The following is a 19,592-nucleotide window of genomic DNA, read 5'->3' as shown; positions in this document are numbered from 1 at the left end:
TATAATTTTCATTAAGTGTTTTTGAGAAGTTTTTCCAGAGCAAATCATGCTGAATCAGTTCATCTCTGCTCTGCAGGCTGCTGATGCATTGGGGTGACAATGATGAACAGATCTCGAATGTCACGAGTGGAGTTAATCTGAGATCAACTACTGTTTGTTTTTACCAGTTCCTGTAGGGCAGCACAGTGTCCTCCTCCCCCTCCTTTCTTGACTTTCAACCAGAGGAAGCCAGGATGTTTGAAAGGGACATTATAAAGGTGTTCATGAAATGGGAGAAGCTTTGTGTTTCTCTAGCAGAAATTTTTAAATGTTTTTTGAATTCACACTGCCCTAATGTCTCCTCTTTTTTTTGGACGAAAATTCTGTATCCGTAGTGGCATCAGATGTCCAACAGCAGCTCCATCAGGCAGTTCCTCCTCCTGGCATTTGCAGAGAGGCGGGAGCTGCAGCTCTTACACTTCTGGCTCTTCATGGGCATCTACCTGGCTGCCCTCCTGGGCAACGGCCTCATCATCACCACCATCACCTGTGACCACCACCTCCACACCCCCATGTACTTCTTCCTCCTCAACCTCTCCCTCCTTGACCTGGGATCCATCTCCACCACTCTGCCCAAAGCCATGGCCAATTCCCTCTGGGACAACACGGACATCTCCTACAAGGAATGTGCTGCACAGATCTTTTTCTTTTTCGTTTTCATCACAGCTGAGTACTGTCTCCTGACCATCATGTCCTACGACCGCTACGTGGCCATCTGCAAACCCCTGCACTATGGGACCCTCCTGGGCAGCAGAGCTTGTGTCCACATGGCAGCAGCTGCCTGGGGCACTGGGTTTCTCAATGCTCTGCTGCACACAGCCAATACATTTTCCCTGCCCTTCTGCCAGGGCAATGTCCTGGACCAGTTCTTCTGTGAAATCCCCCAGATCCTCAAGCTCTCCTGCTCACACTCTGATTACAGGAGGGAAATTAAGGTTCTTGTATTTGGTTGTTTATTAGGTTTAGGTTGTTTTGTTTACATTGTGGTGTCCTATGTGGAGATCTTCAGGGCTGTTCTGAGGATCCCCTCTGAGCAGGGAAGGCACAAAGCCTTTTCCATGTGCCTCCCTCACCTGGCCGTGGTCTCCCTGTTCATCAGCACAGCCATCTTTGCCTACCTGAAGCCCCCCTCCATCTCCTCCCCATCCCTAGACCTGGTGGTGTCATTTCTGTACTCGGTGGTTCCTCCAGCAGTGAACCCCCTCATCTACAGCATGAGGAACCAGGAGCTCAAGGCTTCTCTGAGGAAACAGTTAGGGGTTTTCAGCAGCCATAGGCTGCCTCCTCTTATCTTCAAATGACTACCAGGACATGGCTATATTAGATTTTTTCATATTTATTCTTTCCCTTCCACTATGATTTTAATGTCTTCAAATTAAAATCATTATGCAGCCCTCGTCCTTTACTATGCACTCATCCTTTGAGACAAATAATGAAACTTTGTGTAAAAGGAAGGAATCCACTGAATTCAAGTTAAATAAATGTACCTGCAATAAATATTTTTTCTGCTTTCCCTGCTCAGTGTATCAGGAATGAATGGGAAGTGAAAGCCCCTCCTTGGCTGCAGCAGCCCTGGGAAGGCTGCTCTGTGCCTGGAGCAGTCAGAGCTCTTGAGGAGCACAAGGGCCAGGGCTGTTGTGCTGGGCTGGGCAGAGGGGATGGCCCCGAGGGGCTGCAGAGCTCTGCAGATCTCCTGGAGAGGAGAGCAGGGGACACAGGGTGCCTCCTGCTCCTTGTGCCATGCATGGTCACCCATCTGGGGCTCTGAGCTCTCTCTGCCCCCCAGGAGCTGCTGTGCCCTTCAGAGGGGCTGGAGCTGTGCTGGGACTGCCCAGAGCAGCCTGGGCTGGACACTGGTGTGGGGCCAGCAGCAACTGGGCTGTGCTGGGAGAGAGGGAAGGGGAGGTGGGAGAGCCTGGAGGGAGCTGTTCTGGGCTTGCAAGTGAAAGCCTGGCAGAGACAGCAATGGGTGTGTAACTGGCCCTGCATGGCCATGGAGGGGGACACTGCCAACAGGGGCTGTGATGGAAGTGCCGGGGCTGCTGAAGGGAGTGCAGAGATGGAGGTGCAGGGCAGACGAGGCTGCTCTGTTCCCTTGGTGGCAAGGAGAGAACAGGATTGTTTCCCAGGGCCTTGGACACCCTGCAGCCATTGTCCATCTCTCCCCAGCCATTTCCATCCCTGGCTGCTCTTTCCAGGTTTAAGGATGAGTCTTTCTGTACCCATCCCACAAAACTCCAGACTGTGCCATGGGAGAAGTTTCCACAAAGGTGGTATTGGCAGTCCCTTTCGAGTGATCATGAGAAATAAAAGTCTGCTCTGTCACATCCCTTCACACTCAAACAGTTTTATGACTTTATGATAGAACTTCTCTTGGTAGTCCAAAACCTTCACAAAGGTCACCTTGGGAGGTTCAGACTGTAGAAATAGAACAAGAAGTCTCACCCCATGGGTATCCTTGTGTTAGAGGTTTACCTAGAGGTGTTCTAGATCACCCAAGGGTTTTTTTTTTTCAAGTACAAAGCCAGTGAGAGCAAAGAGACATTAGAGAAAGTCTGGAAATGTTGGGGTGCAAATTAGGTGGGAAAGCAGAAAGGGTGACAACAGCCTGAAGGGAAGAAGCTGCAGGCATGGACAGTGTAGGACAGCCTGCAGGAGAGGTGGCCAAAGGGCTCTGTCAAAGAGTGAGGTCATTGTCCCCTTGGCCACAGCAGTGTCCTGAGCCACCAAGGCTGGGGAGGGGAAACCAGTATAGACCATTACAGACCAGTAGAAACCAGTATAAATCAGTATAACCAGTATAGACCAGTATAAACCTGTATAAACCAGTATAGACCAGTATAGACCAGTTTTACCAGTATAACCGGTACAATCAGTATAAGCCAGTATAGACCTTTATAGACCTGTATAAAACAGTATTACCAGTATAAACCAGTATAGGCCTTTATAGACAAGTATAAACCAGTATATACCAGTATAAACCAGTATAACCAGTATAAACCAGTAAAACCACTAAAGACCAGTATTACCAATATAATCAGTATAAACCAGTACAGACCAGTATAACAAGTATAACCCACTGTACAAGTCAGAATAAACTAGTATAGGCCAGTGTTACCAGTATAGACCAGTATAAACCAGTATAAACCAGTATAAACCAGTATAGAGCAGTACAAACTAGTACAAACCAGTATGGAGCATTACACATCAGTATAAACCAGTATAAGCAGTATAATCCAGTATACACCTGTATAAACCAGTATAAATCAGTATAGACCAGTATAGACCAGTATAGACCAGTATAGACCAGTATAGACCAGTATAGACCAGTATAACCAGTACAAACCAGAATAGGCCAATATATACCAGTATAGACCAGTTTTACCAGTATAAACCAGTATAATCAGTATAGCCCAGTATAAACCTGTATAAACCAGTATAAACCAGTATAAACAAGTTTTTCCAGTATAAACCAGTATAACCACTAAAGACCAGTATTACCAGTATAACTAGTACAGACCGGTACAGACCAGTATAACCAGTATAACCCGCTGTACAAGTCAGAATAAACTAGTATAGGCCAGTATCAACCAGTATCAACCAGTATAGACCAGTACAGACCAGTATAGATCAGTATAAACCAGTGTAACCAGTATAGACCAGTACAAACCAGTATAGAGCATTAAAGATCAGTATAAACCAGTATAAACCTGTATAAACCAGTATAGACCAGTATAGACCAGTATAGACCATTATAGACCATTATAGACCATTATAGACCATTATAGACCAGTTTTACCAGTATAAACCAGTATAACCAATATAAACCAATACAGACTTTTATAGGCCAGTATAGTATATATATACCAGTATAAAGCAGTATAACCAGTATCGACCAGTATAAACCTGTATAAACCAGTATAGACCAGTATAAACCAGTACAGACAAGTATAAACAAGTATAACCAGCATAGACCAGTATTGACCGGTACAGAGCAGTATAGACCACTATAATCCTGTATAGACCAGTATAAACCAGTTTCACCAGTATAAGCCAGTATAACCAGTATAGACCTGTATAGACCAGTATAAAGCAGTATTGCCAGTATAAACCAGTACAGACCTTTTTAGACCAATATAAACCAGTATAACCAGTATAAACCAGTATAACCAGTATAGGCTGGTATCGACCAGTATAGCCAGTACAGACCAGTATAACCAGTATAGATCAGTAAAACCAGTATAAATGAATATAAGCTGTACAAACCAGTAAAAACCAGTACATACCAGTATAGACCAGCATAACCAGCATAAACTAATATAAGCTGTACAAACCAGTATAAACCAGTAAAACCATTATTACCCGTATGGACCAGTACAAACAGTATGAGCAGTATAGACCAGTACAAACCATTATAGACCACTATAAACCAGTATAAACTAGTATAGACCAGTATAATCCAGAATAGACCAGTTTAACGAGTATAGACCAGTATAGAGAAGTACAGACTAGTATAGACCAGTATAAACCAGTTTAGACCAGTACAACATGTATATACCAGCATAACAGGTATAACCAATATAGACCAGTAAAGACCAGTATAGACCTGTATAACCAGTATAAATGAATATAAGAAGTACAAACCAGTATAGGTCAGTATAAACCAGTATAACCATTATTACCAATATAAGCCAGTATAAACCTGTATAGACCAGTAAAACCACTATAGAGCAGTATAGGCCAGTACAAAGCAGTATAGACCACTATAAACCAGTAAACCAGTATAAACCAGTAAAAACCAGTATATAACAGTATAGAGCAGTACCGACCAATACAGACCTCTATAGACCAGTATAGACCAGAACAGACCAGTATAACCACTACAGAACAGTGTAAACCGGTACAGACCAGTACAGACCAGTATAAACCAGTATAAATCAGTCCCTCCCAGTCCATCCCAGTTGCTCCCACTTGACTTCCAATGGGTCCCAGTCCCTCCCAGTTGACTCCAGATCCCTCTCAGTTGCTCCCAGTTGGCTCCCAATCACTCCCATTTGTCTCCCAGTCCCTCCCAGTCCCTTCCAATCCCCTCCCAGTCCCTCCCAGTCAGTCCCAATCCGTCCCAGTTCCCTCTCATTTCCCTCCCAATCGCTCCCAGTTGTCTCACAGTCCCTTCCAATCCCCTCCCAGTTTCCTCCCAGTTCCCCTCCCAGTTCCCCCCAATTCCCTCCGATTTCCCTCCCAATCGCTCCCAGTTGTCTCCCAGTCCCTTCCAATCCCCTCCCAGTTTCCTCCCAGTTCCCTCTCAGTCTCTCCCAGTCCGTCCCAGTTTCTCCCCCGTCCCCTCCCACGCCCCCCCCCAAGTTCACTCCCAGTTCCTGTCCCAATCCTTCCCAGTTCTCTCCCAGTTCCCCCCAATCCGCTGCCAATCCCCTACCAGTCCCTCCCAGTCAGTCCCAATCCCTCCCAGTTTCCTCCCAGTTCCCTCCCAGTTCCCTCCAATCCCCTCCCACTTCCTCCCAATCCCTCCCAATCCCCTCCCAGCTCCCTCCCAGTCCCTCCCAGTCCCTGGGAGGTTACAAGTTCTGTATCTTTGTTGTTCCTTTTTCTTTCTACCTGAGGACATTCTGTCCGTGCTGGGTGATGCCAAGAACGACCATTCCCTTTCTTAGGGGGAAATGCAAAGTGCAGCCTGCAGGGCGTTCTTGATGGCAGTGCAGAAAGCAGCTGCCGTAGGAAAGAGAGGCTGCTGCGGGCTTTTGGAAAGGGACACTTGTCATGCATTGCTCCTCCTGCCCCTAAGGGAAGGTGTCCTGCAGGCAGGGCAGGAACGGGCTCGCTGCCGCTGCCCCCATCCCCTCAGTGTGGGACAGGACAATCGCTGCCAGCGCTCGGGGCTCCCCGCAGAGACCCCGATGATGCTGGTGCCATGCGGGGTGGGTGGGTGGGGATGAAGTGGCAGCGTGGGGACAGGAGTGAGCTGAACGAGCAGCACCTGCTGCATGGAGGGTACATGTGGTGGCATTAACACATAGGGGGATGAAAAAGTTATGGTAACAAGGTTCTGGAGGCAAATTCTCCCCGACCCTTCCCAGGGAGCCAATGAGAGCAATGTTGTGTTTTGGGGAGGTGAGAAGCAATGATCTCAATGGAGTGCTGGCCCTCCAAGGCTTTTCTTTGCTTTCCAGGCCTTTGAAGTGTCACTCTGCACCACTAGTAGTAGAATTTAACTTTTCAAATTGAAAACCAGTAAAACAGAACTTTTCAAAAATTTTTAATAGATGCTCTTTTTACACTTCCTCCACAATGGTACCTCTCGAATTAGATGTGTGTGTCTTGAACACTAAAACACCACAGGGTGACTCATGGCTGCTCAGTACTGTAATGGGCCCCCTAGTGCCAGAGGGACTGAGTCCATGATCCTCAGGTACTGACAGGAGACTGAAAAAAAAACATGTTTAGAAGTTCAAGCCAAAACAAAAATACAAATTATCTTGAAGTATTGATTGGTCTCACTGCATCCTGTTATTGACAAAGTTTTCAAAGAACTTATTAGAGAAGGTCACTGGAGGACATGATTGGAGAGAGGCAAAGATTCTGTAAAGGTGGCTCCGAAGTAACAGATATTTATTTATTTATTTATTTGCTTGTTTATGTATTTTTTTATTTTATCTATCAGTCAGGACACACTGTGAACCCCAGGCAATGGGAAGGCAGAGGCCATCCCTCACCTGTGGGTCAGGACTCTTCCTGGGCACCGTGAGGCACGATGATGAGCAATAGAAACTATGAGAAAAATGCACACCACCTCCCAAGTACCCCAAGAAGGGGCAAGGAGCACACCAAGTGCAGAGCCTCAACATCAACTTCTGCCTGGTGGTGGTGATCCAGTGACCATTTCTAAAGTCACCTTTCCAGACTCAGACTCTCCAGACAAAGGCCATTCCTATTCTTCTCCAATTGTCCCCTTCTCCTACTCTTGGTTCATACAGATGCCTCTCCCCTGGGTGCTGCTTTGAGCAGCAGGTTGTTCAAAGCTCGCCTGTCTTTCAGCAGCCTGATTGTCTCTTTAGCCACCTCTGTCATGATGATCGCATCTCTCTTTTCCCATCTGTCTCTCTAAACTATTTCTCCTCAGATTCTTCTTCACTTTCTCTGTTTGACTTTTCTTGGCTGGCACAAAGGAAAACTCCTGCTGTGCCCGTGTGCAGTCAGTTCTCTAAGGAGAGCAGGTGGGAGGTGGTGCAGTGGAGCTGTAACCTCCAGCTGCAGAGAGGAGAGGAGAAGTCTGATGCAAGGAGCAGGGATGGAAGTCCCAGGTGGGACATGAAAGGAATGGTGGGGCTGGCGAGGTGAGAAGTAAAATTGCCCACACAGTGTCAGACCTCAGGGAACTTCTATCACCTCCTCTCTAAAATGAAGATCATTGGATGATCTGTAAAAATATTAAAAGAGAACAAAACAAGAAACAAAAAAACCTCAGAATCAGTTTTCATTAATCACAGTAGGAAATGTTCCTCCTTTACTACAGTGGGAAAACCTCTCCAATTAGCTGTACAAGTCTTGAGGACGTGAAGAATATCCCATGGAGAGCCATGGCCCTTTAGTGCTCTCTGTATTCCAATGAGCCCCAGGGTGTGTTTGGTGCTGAGCCCATGATCCTCAGGTGCTGAGAGATGAATGAAGGAACTGCTCCAGAAGTCAGAATGGAACCTGAAAGTTCCTTGAAGCATTGATTGGCCCCAGTGAGGACCATTGCTGCCAGAGCCTCCCCATGGCCTTGTTAGACCAGATCACTGGAGACCATGACTGCAAAGAGGCAAAGGCTCTGTAAAGGTGGCTTTTATTTATTTATGTTTTATTAAGCAGTGAGGCCTTTTTCTTAACCCCAGGCAATGAGAAGGCAGAGCCCATCCCTCTAGGATTCTTCCTGAGGATAGTGGGGTGAGAAGATCAATAATGTCAGAAAATGTACACCACCTCACGGCTACCCCGAGATGAGATGAGGAGTAAACCAAGTTCAAAGCCTCAAGAAAGAGTTTTTCCTGGTGGTGGTGGTGATACAGTGACCATTTCTAAAGTCACCTTTCCAGACAGAGACTGTCCAGACAAAGGGATAGGCTGGAGAGATGGGCCAATGAAAATTTCATGAGGTTCAACAAGGACAAGCACAAGGTCCTGCACCTGGGTTGGGGCAATCCCCAGCACAAATACAGGTTGGGCAGAGCATGGATTGAGAGCAGCCCTGAGGAGGAGGAGGACTTGGGGGTGCTGGTTGATGAGAAGCTCAGCACCAGCTGGCAAGGTGTGCTGGCAGCCCAGGAAGCCAAGCATGTCCTGAGCTACACAAAAAGCAGCGTGGCCAGCAGGTCAGGGGAGGAGATTCTGCTCCTCTGCTCCACTCTGGTAAGACCCCAGTGCAGTGCTGGGTCCATTTCTGGAGCCCCAGGCACAAAAAGGACCTGGATCTGTCAGAACAAATGCAGAGGAGGCCACAAAGATGATTAGAGGGCTGTCCATCAGTAGAAACATAGGAAAACCTAATCAGGTCTAATCAGGGATGGCTTTGAAGTAAGGAAAGGTTTCTCAGACCTTTATTAATTTTGGTCTTGAAAGGCTGCAGGTATGGAGATGACACAAGCTCTCTGGAAGATGCGCTTCAATGTCTTGATGAGCAGCAAGTTTTGAGTTTTACTTCCGTTTTTTCAGATGATGCCCCTTGGTTCTCACCCTCCCATCATGCACACCCAGAAAGCATCTGGCTCCATTTCTTTCTGATACCCAATGACTTATCACAGAATCATAGAATATTCAGAGTTGGAAGGGACCCATCAGGATGATCAAGTCCAAATCCTGTCCTGTGTAGGGTACCCCCAGTATCACACCATGAGCCTGAGAACATCATTCAAACACTTCTAGGACTTAGTCAGTATTGGTGCTCTGACCACTTCCCTGGGGGAGTTGTCATTGCTTGGAAGCAATGAAGTTGTTCCATTGCTCAACTAACTTCTGGGTGAAAAAATCAGAACCAGCCCCATCTCTTCCCCCCATGAGGATCCATAGACTGCAATGGGGTCTCCCCTCAACCTTCTTTTTTCCCAAATGAACACTGCAAGTGACCTCAGCTGCTCCTCATAAGTCATCCCTCCCAGACCCTTCACCATCCTTGTTGCTCTCCTTTGGACACTCTCCATCACCTTGATGCCTTTTCTATCCTGGGGTGCCCAAACTGCACACAGTACTCACAGTGAGGCTGTACCAGTGCAGAGCAGAGCAGGACAGTCACCTCCCTGGGCTGGCTGGTGACACTGTGCTTGATGCACCCCAGGACACGGTTGGCCCTCCTGGCTGCCAGGACACACTGCTGGCACATCTCCAGTTTGCCATCAACCAGGACCCCCAGGTCCCTCTCTGCTCTCCAGCCACTCATTCCCCAGTCTGTACTTGCCCCCAGGGTTGCCCCAGCCCAGGTGCAGAATTCAGCACTTGCCCTTGTGGTTGGTGATTCAGCACTTGCTGAACTTGTGGTTCAGCACTTGTCCTTCCTGTGCCTGCTGATTGCCCAGCTCTCTAACCTTCTGAGGTCTCTCATCCACAAACTTGCTTCAGATTCCTTCCAGTCCTGCACCCAAGTCACTGCTGAAGATGTTGAAGAGGACTGGGCCAAGGATGGAGCCCTGCAGGACCCCACTAGTGACCGGTCACCAGCCTGATGTGACCCCATTCACTGTCACTCTTTGTGCTCCACCTGTGAGCCAGTTGCTCACCCATCACATAGCAGGGTTGTCCAGCTGTATGATGGACATTTTATCCAGGAGGATGCTATGAGAGACAGTACCAAAAGCCTTCCTGAAGTCCAGAAATATTGCATCCACGTGCTTCCCTTGATCAGGTAGGTGGGTTACCCTGTCATAAAAGATTTGACCCACTGGGATCCCCAAGTTGTTCTCTGCAGGGCTGCTCTCAATCATTCATCTCCCAGTCTTTACTGACAGTGGGGATTTCCTCCTCCCAGGTACAGCACCTTGCATTTGGCCTTGATGAAGTACATGAGGTTTCCACAGACCTACTACTGAAATCTGTCCAGGTCCCTCTGGTTGTCATCCCTACCCTCAAGTGAATCACCTGTGCCACTGAGCTTGATGTCATCTGCAAACTTTCTGAGGAATCACTTGATCCCACAGTCCCTGTCACTGATGAAGACATTAATTAGTACTGGGGACATCCACAACTCTTTAGAAGGTACCTTTAATTCCAGAAGGGCAGCTCTTCATTATTGGTTTCCCTTGGACATTGAGCCATTGACCATAACTGTCTGCATGAGGTCATACAGCCATTTCCTTGTCCATCCAACTGTCCATCCATCAAACACATCCTCCTATAGTTTAACAATGAGAATGTTTTAGAGGTTTATATCAAGTCTTACATCAAGTCAAGGTAGATGGTGTCTGCTACTTATGCCCTGTTCACTGCTGCAATTAGTCCAAGGTAGAAGGTCAGGAGGTTGATGAGACACAGCTGGGCCTTTGTGAAGCTCTGTTCCTTTCCTCAGATCACCACTCTCTTTCCTAAATCACCATAAAAGGTGATTTTAATGTGGAAGGTGTGACTTAATAGGATCTAACGTAAAGGATTTGTCTGCTAATATGTGAAAGGGACATATAGAGGTTAAAACTGGAGTAGCTGAGATGAAGACCTGAGGCAATGATTTATAGAGGACAGTGGAAATGGAGCCAGGATCAGGTTGGAGTGATTTGTTCAGGAATCAGGAACACAATGAGGAGGCCACTCCTATTGAGTCATGAGGACCAGTGTGCACCCCCTTCCTTTCTAAACTCCTCAGAGTGTGACTGGACAAAATCATAACACCAGAGGAAGACTCAGAAAAAGAGTTAAAGAAATAACTTCTGAGTCCTTTATTTTTTTTAAAGAAAAGAATATAGATATTATTTCAAAGATCTTTCAAGAAGGTTCTGGTTAACAGTGGAAATGAAGGTGCAAGAACTAGAAATTTAACAATGGGATTCCTTGTGCACAAAAAAGTATAAAGAGAACAGAATTAGTAATCACCATCAAAAGCTTCCAGAATGCTGGCTGGGACTGTAATGAGACATATTAAAAATTATGCATTATATATTATAAGTGATATAAATAAGAAATAGGGAATTTTATTACTTATGAATCAATCCTGTCATCAGTTTACACAAAGCACCCTTGAGCTCCTGGTTCCTCATGCTGTAGATGAGGGGGTTCACTGCTGGAGGAACCACCGAGTACAGAACTGCCACGACCAGGTCCAGAGATGGGGAGGATATGGAGGGGGGCTTCAGGTGGGCAAAGACGCCAGTGCTGACGAACAGGGAGACCACAGCCAGGTGAGGGAGGCACGTGGAAAAGGCTTTGTGCCTTCCCTGCTCAGAGGGGATCCTCAGCACAGCCCTGAAGATCTCCACATAGGACACCACCATGAAAACAAAACAGCCAAATGCCAAACTGGCACTGACCACAAGAAGCCCAAGTTCCCTGAGGTAGGAGTGTGAGCAGGAGAGCTTGAGGATCTGGGGGATTTCACAGAAGAACTGGTCCAGGGCATTGCCCTGGCAGAGGGGCAGGGAAAATGTATTGGCTGTGTGCAGCAGAGCAGTGAGAAACCCAGTGCCCCAGGCAGCTCCTGCCATGTGGACACAAGCTCTGCTGCCCAGGAGGGTCCCGTAGTGCAGGGGTTTGCAGATGGCCACGTAGCGGTCGTAGGACATGATGGTCAGGAGATAAAACTCCCCACCAATGAAAAAGAGAAAGAAAAAGGTCTGTGCAGCACATCCTCTGTAGGAGATGTCCTTGTTGTCCCAGAGGGAATTGGCCACGGCTTTGGGCAGAGTGGTGGAGATGGATCCCAGGTCGAGGAGGGAGAGGTTGAGGAGGAAGAAGTACATGGGGGTGTGGAGGTGGTGGTCACAGGCGATGGTGGTGATGATGAGGGCGTTGCCCAGGAGGGCAGCCAGGTAGATGCCCAGGAAGAGCCAGAAGTGCAAGAGCTGCAGCTCCCGCCTGTCTGCAAATGCCAGGAGGAGGAACTGCCTGATGGAGCTGCTGTTAGACATCTGCTGCTTTTAAAAGGCATGGGGAGCTGTTTTAAGAGGAAACAAAATAATTAAAGAGAAAATTCTCTGAAAAATAAGACCCATCTCCCATGCACCATCTGCATCCTTCACACACACACTTTTCTAGGAGTTCTTCCTTGAATCCCGTGGCTGCAGCCCTGGTTGTTGATATTTCTTTTAGGAAGAGCAGTGACTCTGTTCACTGGCTGCCAAGGAGTTTTCCCAGCTCTGCAACAGGGGCTTCATGGGAATGATTGGGACAACGACCAATACCAGAATAGAAATGATACATGTTAAACCATTGGTGATGCCCAAGTCTTGCAGTTCCGGTGCTCCCTGCATAAAAGAGCCCTCAAAACAGAAGGCAGTTTGAGAGATTTGATTTTCTTTTCTTTATAGCTCCCCCCATCTCTTCTGGGGAGTGTTCCTGGGTATCAGAACCCCTCAGCACTGCTGCAGCACTCAGCAGAACACAGTGAGCAAAGAGCATTGCCTGCAGCTGCATGCAGAGAATGGGGAGCTGGGCTGTGTCTCTGTCTCTCCCTGCTGAGAGCAGAGCGTCTCAGCTCAGAGCACTCAGTGTCTGACCCTTTCTCAAGGTCTCAGCACCCCGTTTCCAGCCCAGGACACACCAGGCTCATTGTGCCCCCTGGAAGGCAGCTCCCAGCTTGGACAGACATCCCAAGGAGACAGCCCAGGGATGGAATCAGGGCATCTGATGAAGGGAGGTCAGCTCCCTGCCCAGCCTCACTCAGACTGCACTGCCCAGAGCTTCCCAGGGCAGAGCACAGCTGGACACCTCCTTGCCTGAAACCATCTGCATGGCAGGAGCCACAAGAGCTGTGCCTGCAGCTGAAACTCCTGCTCCCAGCCTGACGTCAACACCAAGAGCAGCTGAGGGGGTCATGGAGAGAGGCAGAGGAAAGGCACTCAGGAAAGCCTTTCCCTCCCCCAGCCTTGCACAACCCCTCCCATATGTTGATAATGCCTGTCAGGCAGCTCCAGCCCCTTGGCAGGGGGAGGTGGACACATGGCAGCACAGATGCACTTCAGCTCTCCTGTGAGCAGATGGAGGAGGAGGTGCCCAACACCCCAGACCCCATGGGCTGGCTGAGGGCTGTGCTGTCACACAGACTCTGATGAACCTGGGAAGGTGATGCTGGATGTATCTGTAGGGTAAAGGAGGGTGAAAGCACTGCCTGAGGTTCCTAGCACACAGGAGGGTGATGGGTGTAGGGACTCACAGCTCCTGATCTCACCTCCCCAGATGAGGTTCCACCCCACCCTAAAAGGACAGAGAAAAGTGTCAGTGCAGCCTAAGGAAAGCCAAGTTTCCCACCAGGAATCTATGCCCTGACTGTGCTTATGAAAATCCCCTCAGAAATATTCTGGATATGATCTGCATCCAAGAACAGTGCTTTTCCAACAGAACCCTCTCAAAAGCAGAAGGACCCTGCCCCGTGCTCCCTGTCTCCTGCCAGCACCAAGGAGCTCCCCGGGCAGGATGAGAGCTGCCCCTGGCAGGCAGGCAGGTAGCAGAGTCCCTGCCCCAACACACAGCCCCTGGGCTGCAGGACCCTGCTCTGAAGGACAGCCCTGGGCACCCCTGCCTGCACACACCCCCTCAGCCCCTGCAGCCATCCCCAGCAGAAGGCAGCCCCATGCCCTCTCCCTCTGAAGCTGCTCCAGGACAGCCCTGCTCTGCCAAACCTTTGCCTCCTGCCCACCAAAATCCTCCGCAAGGATCCCAGCAGCTGTGGCACAGGCTGCCAGCTGGAGGAGGAAAACCCCCTGCAGGAAGCCCAGCTTCACTGCCCTGCAGCCAGAGACTCACCATGGCAGAGGCTGGGAAGATTTCTCTCTCCCCCAGCCCAGGCAGCTCTCAGCTCTCCTCCCAGCCCAGGCTGCCTTTCTCCTCTCTCTCCCTCCTCTCTCTGCCCTGCCCTGCTGCCTGCAGGCAGTGCCCTCAGCCCTGCTGCGCTCTGCAGAGGAGCTGCTCCTGCCCAGAGCTCTCTCTCTGCAGCACTCTCTGCTTGCCAGCAGCTTTCTCAGGCTCAAGAGCCCGGCCCAGCAGCACAGGACCAGCGCCAGACTTTGCCACTAATCCAACTCTCTTGGGGCTCCCTCCAGCTCTCCCTGGGGCTCCCCAGGAACCCAATGGGACACACACTGAAGTCATCGCTCATGTCCCCTCCCTCCCTCCTTTCCAGACACAACCTCTGCTTCTCCCACTCTCCCACTGGACACCCAGGCAGTGCCAGGGAGAATCTCCTTTCCCTCCTCTTCCCACACAAGCCACGGGTGACACTGGAGGTGCCAGGGGTGGTCGCAGACATGTGTGGGTCCCCAGCTCCAGCCCCTCAATGTCCTTCTTATTGTGAGGGGCCCAGGACTGACCCCGGATTCGAGGTGCAGCCTCACCAGTGATGAGTACAGGGGAACAATCAGCTCCCTGCTCCTGCTGCACACACTATTTCTGATGCAGCTCAGGATGATGGTGGCCTTCTAGGACACCTGGGAACACGCTGATTTATGTTCAGTCAGCTGTCAACCAGCAACCCCTGGTCCTTCTCTGCCCGGCAGCTTTCCAGCTCTACCAGGTTCTTCACCCTTTAGTGCCCAGGTCCCTCTGTAGAATTTTTCTACTCTCTGGCAGATCCACACTCCCACGCAGCTTGGTGTCATCTCCAAACTTCCTGAGGGTGCACTCACCCCCTTGTCCAGATCATTGATAAAGAGATAGAAGAAGAGCAGTCCCAGCACCCTGGGAACACCACTGGTGAGCGGCCACCAGCTGGACTGAGCTCCACTCACCACAACTCTTTGGGCCCAGATATAAGCCAGGGTTTGAGCCAATGAAGAGGCCACTGCTCCAGGCCAGATAGAGCCAGTTTCTCCAGAAGTATTTTGAGGACAAAGCCACTGAAATCTTTACTGAAGTCAAGGCAGTAACATCCTCCACCTTTCCCTCATTCACTCAGTGGTCACCTTTGTCATAGAGGGAGATCAGGTTGGCCAACCAGTCCCTGCCTTTCATAAACCCATGCTGTTTGGCCCCCATCTCCTGGCTGTCCTGCACATGCTGTGTAATGGCACTCAGACCATCTGCTCCATCCCCTACCCTGCCACTGGTCAAGCTGACAGGCCTGTATCTCCCTGGATCCTCCTTTTGGCCCTTCTTGTAGGTCGGGATGACAGCTGTCAATCTCCAGTCTACTGAAACCTCCCCAGTCAGCCAGGACTGCTGATAAATGATGACAAGAGGCTTGGTGAGCACTTCTGCCAGCTCCCTCAGTACCTTTGTGTGGGTCCTATATGGCCCCACAGACTTGTGTGTCTCTGGGTGGTTCAGGAGGTCACTGACCATCTCCCCTTGGATCATGGGGGCTCGATTCTGCTCCCTGTCCCTGTCTGCCAGCTCAGGGGTCTGGGTACCCCAGGAACAACTGGTCCTACTGCTGAAGGCTGGGACAAAGAAGGCATTAAGTACCTCAGCCTTCTCCTCACCCTTGGTCACTGTTCTCCTGACATCCAATAAAGGATGAGGATTCTCCCTCACCCTCCTTTTGTTGCTAATGAGTTTCACAGAAACATTGATTATGTTCTTCAATGGCAGCAGAAAGTTTCATTTCACACTGGTTTGGCCTATGTACTCTTTTACATCTGTTGCCTTCTGACATCTTTGTAATACACTTGAGTCCTTTTTACAAGGACTATAATCTCTCCTTTTTTTGCAAAGTTTTTTACCAGATCTCTCTATTCACCCAGGCTGGGCATCTTTCCCCACCAGTTCATCTAACAGCATATGGGGCCATCTGATCTTTCACCTTCAAGAGTTTCTTCTTGATCAGTTTCCAGACTTCCTGAAATCCCTTGCCCTTCAGGATTGCCTCCCAAGGGATTCTCTCCACCAGACTCTGAAAGAGGCCAAAATTTGCCTGCCAAACCTCCAAGGTGACAGTTCTGCTGACCCCCCTCCTTACTTCTCCAGGGATCAGTTCTTCTGACCAAGGCTGGATTTACAGGAGACCAGGCTTCCTAACAAGGGATGGGAAGAGCTTATCCCACAGAGGTAAAAGGGGTTTAGGACAGGAGATAGCAGGGCTAATTAGCCGAGCTTTATACAAGGTATGAAGAGGGCCAGGGGTGAAAGTGGGGTCACTGGAGAGGAGCCTGAATGTGACATACCAGTACCTGGGGGAGAAGGGTGTGCAAGCAAGGGCTCCCAGTCCTGTATCTTGCTGAAGGAGGAGAAGGGCACTGCATATGGCTGGGGGAAGACAGGAGTTGGTGTGAGGTTGGGGGCTATGGGAATATTGGAGTATAATCAGGAGTTGATTTGGGCTTCTCCCAGACAAAAGGAGGCCACAGCTGAGGTGCATCTACACCAATGCACAGAGCATGGGCAACAAACAGGACGAGCTGGCAGCCATTGCACAGCAGGACAGCTGTGATGTAGTTGTCATCACAGAAATATGGTGGGATGACTGTCACAGCTGGAACACTGCAGTGAATGGATAGAAGCTCTTCATGAGAGGTGGTGGTGTGGCTCTGTCTGTTAGGGAATGTTTTGACTTCATAGAGCCATAAGCCAGCAGTGTGCCCAGGTGGCCAAGAAGGCCAGCACCATCCTTGCCTGGTTCAGGACCAGTGTGACCAGCAGGGCCAGGGAGGTGATCTTACCCCTGTCCTCAGCTTTGGTGAGGCTGCACCTCAAGCACTGTGTGCAGTTTTGGGCACTACAGGTTAGGAAGGACATGGAGGCGCTGGAGAGGGTGCAGAGAAGGGCAGCCAAGGTGATCAGGGGTCTGGAGAACAGGACTTAGAGGAGAGGCTGAGGGAACTGGTATTGATCAGTTTAGAGAAGAGGAGGCTGAGGGGAGACCTCATTGCTCTCTACAACGACCTCAAAGGAGGTGGTAGTGAGACTGACACGGGGCTCTTCTCTTTTGTGACCAGCTCGACCAGGGGAGTTTCAGGTGAGATAATAGGAAAAACTTCTTTACAGAAGGAGTGGTGGAGCATTGGAACAGGCTGCCCAGGAAGGTGGTGGGGGCACCATCCCTGGAGGTGTTCAAAAGACAGGTAGAGGAAGAGCTACAGTCAGTGGTTTAGTAGTTAGGGGTTGTAGGGTGGACAGCTGGACTCGACGATCTTATAGATCTTTCCAACCTTGGTGATTCTGTGATTCTAGGGAGGGAGATCTCTATTATTTCATCATCACTGTGCCCAAGATGGCCTCCAACCATCACATCAACAACAAGTCCTTCATTGTTTGGAAACACCATGTTCATTGCGGTGTCTTCTCTGATTGGTTGCCACACAAGATGCTTCAGCAAGGTCTCTTCCACACACTCCAGGAATCTCCAGAACTGTTCCCTCTCTGCTGTGCTGTATTTCCAGCACACATGTGGGAAGGTGAAGTGAGAACAAGGTCTCAGCTATTGCAGTTAAACTTCATCTGCCTCTTCATCCTTGGTGTATCCTCTAGAGCCATGTTGGTTCCTCCTAATAGGACTGTACATGTTTTGACATCCCAAAGACAGAAGAAATTTTTGAAAAATCAACTACGTACACCTAGGAGATACACATTTCATAGATATAAGAAATAGCCCTATAAAGAGGAAATAGACTGCCCACAGGTCAAAGCAGCCACACGTGGAAAAGCTCTCAGGTATCTGAAAGAATTGGCTGTACGAGATGTGGATCTCTACCAATGATGAGACTGTAGATCCCTTATCACATGCCATGCCCCTAAGCCTGTGAGGCAAAGGTTTGTGGCATGTGCACCATCCCCATTTAACCCTACACTATCAGTAATGCTATGGTTCCTGAGAAATGACAACTGTGGGTGATGGGATTAAAACAGCACGAGGAATATGAAGATGCTGTCATGGCTCCTCATCGGCCTGGGTCTCAGCTGTAAAGGGAACAGCTGAGAAATGCACCTGACCCCATCACAAAGCCCTGGTTGGGTGCTGGTCGAGACCCAGACCTGGGAACTGTCTGGGACCATGGCACAGAGTCATGGAATCATGGATGGGTTGGGCTTGGAAGGGTTCAAGATCATCTTGTCCACCCCCTGCAGCATGGGTGAGGGAACCTCCCACCCACTGAAGCCAACCCTGCCCACTGTCCCATTGGAACTCACTAGAAATCTAGACACAGAGAGACAAAAGCCATCTCACTTCCTGCCCTCGCCCCAGCCATGCTCACATTGCTCAAATGTGACTTTTTTGAAAATTTTACCCGTTTCATTTAATAACTGATGTCACCCTGGTGCAGGGTGCTCCTGCATGGGCTGCAGATCCACATCTGCCCATCGTGCTCCTCCATGGGCTGCAGGGACAGCTGCCCTCTCCCCACAGCCTGCAGGGGAACTTCTCTTCTGGCTCTTCCTTCATTAGAATTATAGAACTGGCTGGGCTGAAAGGGACCTCAGAGATCATCAAGTCCAACCCTTGATCCACTCCCCCGATGGTTCCAGCCCATGGCACTCAGTGCCACATCCAGGCTCTTTGGAAAGATCTCCAGACACGGAGAATCACTCCTTCCCTGGGCAGCCCATTCCAATGCCTGATCACCCTCTCCAGAAAGAAATTCTTTCTAATCTCCAACCTAGACCTCCCTGGCACAACTTGAGACCCTGCCCTCTTGTCTTGCTGAGAGTTGCCTGGGAAAAGAGACCAACCTCCCCCTGGCTCCAACCTCCTTTCAGGGAGTTGGAGAGAGTGACGAGGTCTCCCCTGAGCCTCCTCTTCTCCAGCCTCAACACCCCCAGCTCCTTCAGCCCTCACTCACTGACCTTGGGGTCTTGTGGAGGGCTGGCAGCAGGCTTCCACCTCCTTCTCCATGGACATCTTGGGCATTTTCTCCCACAGACATTCCATGGTCACCCAGGCCAGCTCCTGACTCCTGAGGAGGTGCTCTCCCAGATTTGGTTACCAAAGTTCTCCACACCACTTATATACCCCCAGGGCCACCACAGAGAGCCCCATGACAATGATGTCCAGGCACCAGACCCTGCATCACAAAGCCCTGGTGGTGGCTGTGGAGACTCCCAGGACTGGAACTGGCTGGGACTGTGTCACAGAATGATGGAATCATGGAATAGGTTTGATCGGAAGGGTTAAAGATCATCTAGTTCCTATCCAACCCATTCCATGATTCCATGATCCCACCCAACTGAAGCCAGCCGTGCCCCTGTCCCATGGAACTCACTTCTTAATCCCATCCACAGCATCAGCCTCACTCAGTAGTAGTATCTCTTGGAGCTGCTCGAGGATGAGCTTCCCATCCTCCTTCTGTTCCATGATCCTACAGATCATTCCCATGACCCTCCAGATCTTTCTGAATCACAGAATACTTCAGGCTGGAAGAGACCCCTCAGCATCTCCTTCTCTGAGAGCCCTGCTCAAGGCAGGATGAACCAGAGGAGGTTGCTCAAGGGCT

The 19,592-nt window shown here is 49.6% G+C and overlaps 2 protein-coding genes across 2 annotated transcripts in view; one reads left to right on the top strand and one right to left on the bottom strand.

Annotated features, from left to right (window-relative positions):
• The first annotated feature begins 383 nt into the window (after positions 1-383).
• On the top strand, positions 384-1,340 carry LOC115600265 (olfactory receptor 14J1-like). The gene has a single exon (XM_030468601.1). The coding sequence runs from the start codon at positions 384-386 to the stop codon at positions 1,338-1,340; it is 957 nt and encodes a 318-aa protein (XP_030324461.1).
• A 9,870-nt stretch (positions 1,341-11,210) lies between these two features.
• LOC115600264 overlaps positions 11,211-19,592 on the bottom strand; it is a 12,027-nt gene continuing 3,645 nt past the window's right edge. Inside the window, exon 2 of the mRNA XM_030468600.1 lies at positions 11,211-12,143. Within this exon, the coding sequence (XP_030324460.1) occupies positions 11,211-12,143 (933 nt within the window). The remainder of the gene's footprint in view (positions 12,144-19,592) is intronic.

Source organism: Calypte anna, unplaced genomic scaffold (assembly GCF_003957555.1).
Source record: "Calypte anna isolate BGI_N300 unplaced genomic scaffold, bCalAnn1_v1.p scaffold_183_arrow_ctg1, whole genome shotgun sequence".
In the NCBI taxonomy this organism is placed as follows: Eukaryota; Metazoa; Chordata; class Aves; order Apodiformes; family Trochilidae; genus Calypte; species Calypte anna.
This window is presented reverse-complemented; position numbering and strand designations above follow the sequence as displayed.

Excerpts from the sequence above, each read along its gene's own strand:
- LOC115600265 (XM_030468601.1), top strand. The coding sequence starts at position 384 with ATGTCCAACAGCAGCTCCATCAGGCAGTTCCTCCTCCTGGCATTTGCA.